This window comes from Octopus bimaculoides, chromosome 19 (genome assembly GCF_001194135.2).
Source record: "Octopus bimaculoides isolate UCB-OBI-ISO-001 chromosome 19, ASM119413v2, whole genome shotgun sequence".
NCBI lineage: Eukaryota > Metazoa > Mollusca > Cephalopoda > Octopoda > Octopodidae > Octopus > Octopus bimaculoides.
The window spans coordinates 41,841,414-41,844,652 of record NC_068999.1 but is presented as its reverse complement, the minus strand read 5'-3'; the positions used below and the strand labels follow the sequence as shown (position 1 = coordinate 41,844,652).

The following is a 3,239-nucleotide window of genomic DNA, read 5'->3' as shown; positions in this document are numbered from 1 at the left end:
GCTCCAGTCTGATTTGGCAGAGTTTCTACAGCTGGATGCCCTTCCTAACGCCAACCACTCAGAGAGTGTAGATATGTATATATATGTATATATATGTATATATATGTATATATATGTATATATATGTATATATGTATATATATATATATATATGTATATATGTATATATATATATATATATATGCATATATTTATGTATAAATTCACACACATGCACATATACACACACCTACAACTATTTTTTTCTCATGGGATAGCTCTTGACTTTCCCGTCATTACCTTCAAAACTATCATCATCATCACCCAACTGCAAACAGTGTCATTTCCACATCAGGGAAATCTTTTGCGGTATTCTTTCCGACACTTTACATTACGAGTTCAAATCCTGCTGAAATCAACTTTACCTTTCATCTTTTGGGATATCGATAAAATTAAATACCAGTTCTTTACTGAGGTTAATGCAACCAACTTGACCCCCTCCCACCAAAAATTTCAGGCCTCATGCCTACAGTAGAAAAAAATTATTATTATTATTATTATTAGTAGTAGTAGTAATAGTAGTAGTAAGGTAGTGAGCTGGCAGAAACGTAAGCCTGCCAGGTAAAATGTTTGGCAGCATTTCGACTGTCTTTAAGTTCTAAGTTCAAATCCCACCATGGTCGACTTTGCCTTTCATCCTTTCAGGGTCGATAAATTAAGTACCAGTTGTGTACTGGAGTCGATGTGATCAGCTTACCTTCTCCCCCACCAAAAACTGTCAGGCCTTGTGCCTATAGGAGAAAGGATTATTTTTATTATTATTATAATAATTAGGGCACATGGCCTTATGGTTTAGGGTGTTGCACTCATGAATGAAAAATCGTGATTTCAATTCCTAGACTGGGTACTGTGATGTGTTCTTGAGCAAAAAAATCTTTCTGCTCGTGATCAGAGGTGCACATATCGTCAGCCACTAAGGGACATGCTCAACTGGTTAAGGTCAAACAACTGATGAGCAAATATACCAAGAGGAAACAGGGTACATGGTAATACTTCTAATCAGTTAAGATCAGAAGCCATGAGAGCCACTGCCTGGTGTTAAAGGACTGTGAGAAGCGGAACCAGGTAGGGCACTGGTCAGCATACCTTGTGGTATTTAGTTACATCCCTTGACATTCTGATTTCATGACAACCACTGTTATCTACCGCTATGACCACTACTACCATCTCTCCCACAACAATTACTACTACTACTACTACTACTACTACTACTACTACTACTCAAACCATTGCTAGTAACAATAATACCATCACCATTAGTAGAACAGCAGTACTCTAACCACTGCAACCAGTATCATCATCACCACTACTACTGGCTGCTATGGCAACCACCACCTTTACTGTCGTTTCTAACACCACCACCACTGCTGCTGCTGCTGCCACTGCCACTACTACTACTACATCCCTCACACTACTGCTAAATACTCTGACCACATTCGTGAATGGACTGACCGAATAGCTTGACCAACTTTATTACTCCGGGGCTGGTTTATAATAGGATCCCCATAAACAGCAGCAGCAGCATTGATACTTGAACCTCTGATCCCCTTTTTAAGAGGTCTTAAGATCTTGCTTTTGAAACAGTGACCCTTAACAACAGCAACAACAACAACAACAGAACCCAAACTACCAGGTACCCTTATTTATTTATTTATTTATTTATTTGGTCAACAGATTAGTTCTATCCTGCTATTTTGATAAGACACTATCATCATCATCATCATCATCATTGGCTTTTTTCAATGTTTGTTCTTAGCCATCTGCAACAGCAGCTTTTTTCTTATTTTCATCATCATCATCGTCATCGTCATTTATATTTCACTTTCATTATCATCTTCTTCATCATCTTCTTAATAATCTTTACCACCACCACCACCATTATCATTATAATCATCATCCTATAGTCTTCCCCACCATCATCCTCTTCATAATCTTCTGCATCATCATCATCATCATCATCATCATCATCATTGTCAACAATAATATCAACAATTTCAACACCATTATCAGGTCTTTTACTTAAGAGATGAGGAATTCTGTACAGTATTTACATTATTTACATTCAACGGATATTTGTCCTCATCTTGTTTGTTGTTAACACAACTTTTCGGCTGATATACCCTCCAGCCTACGCCATATGCCCGTGGGCATATGGCATAGTGGTTAAGAGTGCGGGCTACAAACTCCAAGATTCCGAGTTCGATTCCAGGCAGTGACCTGAAGAATAATAATAATAATAATATCAAAAAATACCTTAGGAATGAGAACCCAGGTTCGAAATTTCCCTAAGACACCTGATGAAGGCTGGATGGTATATCGTCCATTATGTTGTTCGTGTGTCTGAGATGATGCTGACATCCCTTTTCCTCAAGTTTCTTTCGTCAGATTAGTTCCAAGTGTGCAGCTCCTTCATCACAGAGATAGCACCAGGTTTCCCAGTTCTGATCGAATCAACTGCCCCACCCCCACCACCACTCCTCCAAAACTTCAGGCCTTATACCTTTAGTAGAAAGGATTATTATTATTCTTAAGGTGGTGGGCTGGCAGAATTGTTAGCACACTGGGCAAAATGCTTAGCAATATTTTGTCTGTCACTACATTCTGAGTTCAAATTCCGCCAAGGTTGACTTTGCTTTCATCCTCTCGGGGTTGTTAAATTAAGTACCAGTTAAGTACTGGGGTTGATGTGATCAATTGTCCCCTCTCCCCCCAAAAATTCGGACTTTGTGCCTAGAGTAGAAATTATTATTATTATTATTATTATTATTATTATTATTATTATTATTATTATTTAAAATGTCCTTTCTTGCAGTGGACTTTTCTGAAGCAGGAAGAGCTGAACATTCCATCACAATAGTTAACCCAGCAGGAAAGACAATTCCTTTTGAATTAAAAGAGAACAATGCTAAGAATGAAATCTCTTATATTCCAACCACTCCTGGAGGTCACAACATCTTCATAAACTATGGTGGAATTGAAGTACCAGGTAAGTAAAGTACCTCTTTTACATTAAAGTATTAAAATCCACCCCATATAACATTCATAGTCCAACCTCTATAATTTCAAAGTCCTGTCTTTGAGTTTTTTTTTAACATACCTTGGACTTTTGAAAACTGTATGAAAATGGAAGAGAACAACCGAAAGGATTTGGTAATGGAATCATTGAATTATATATATATATATATATATATATATATATA

At 37.3% G+C, this 3,239-nt stretch overlaps 1 protein-coding gene across 1 annotated transcript in view; it reads left to right on the top strand.

Moving 5' to 3' along the window:
• The window catches only part of LOC106873036 (filamin-B), a 164,815-nt gene that overhangs the window by 123,088 nt on the left and 38,488 nt on the right, over positions 1-3,239 (top strand). The window contains exon 36 of the mRNA XM_052974705.1: positions 2,852-3,025. Within this exon, the coding sequence (XP_052830665.1) occupies positions 2,852-3,025 (174 nt within the window). The remainder of the gene's footprint in view (positions 1-2,851; positions 3,026-3,239) is intronic.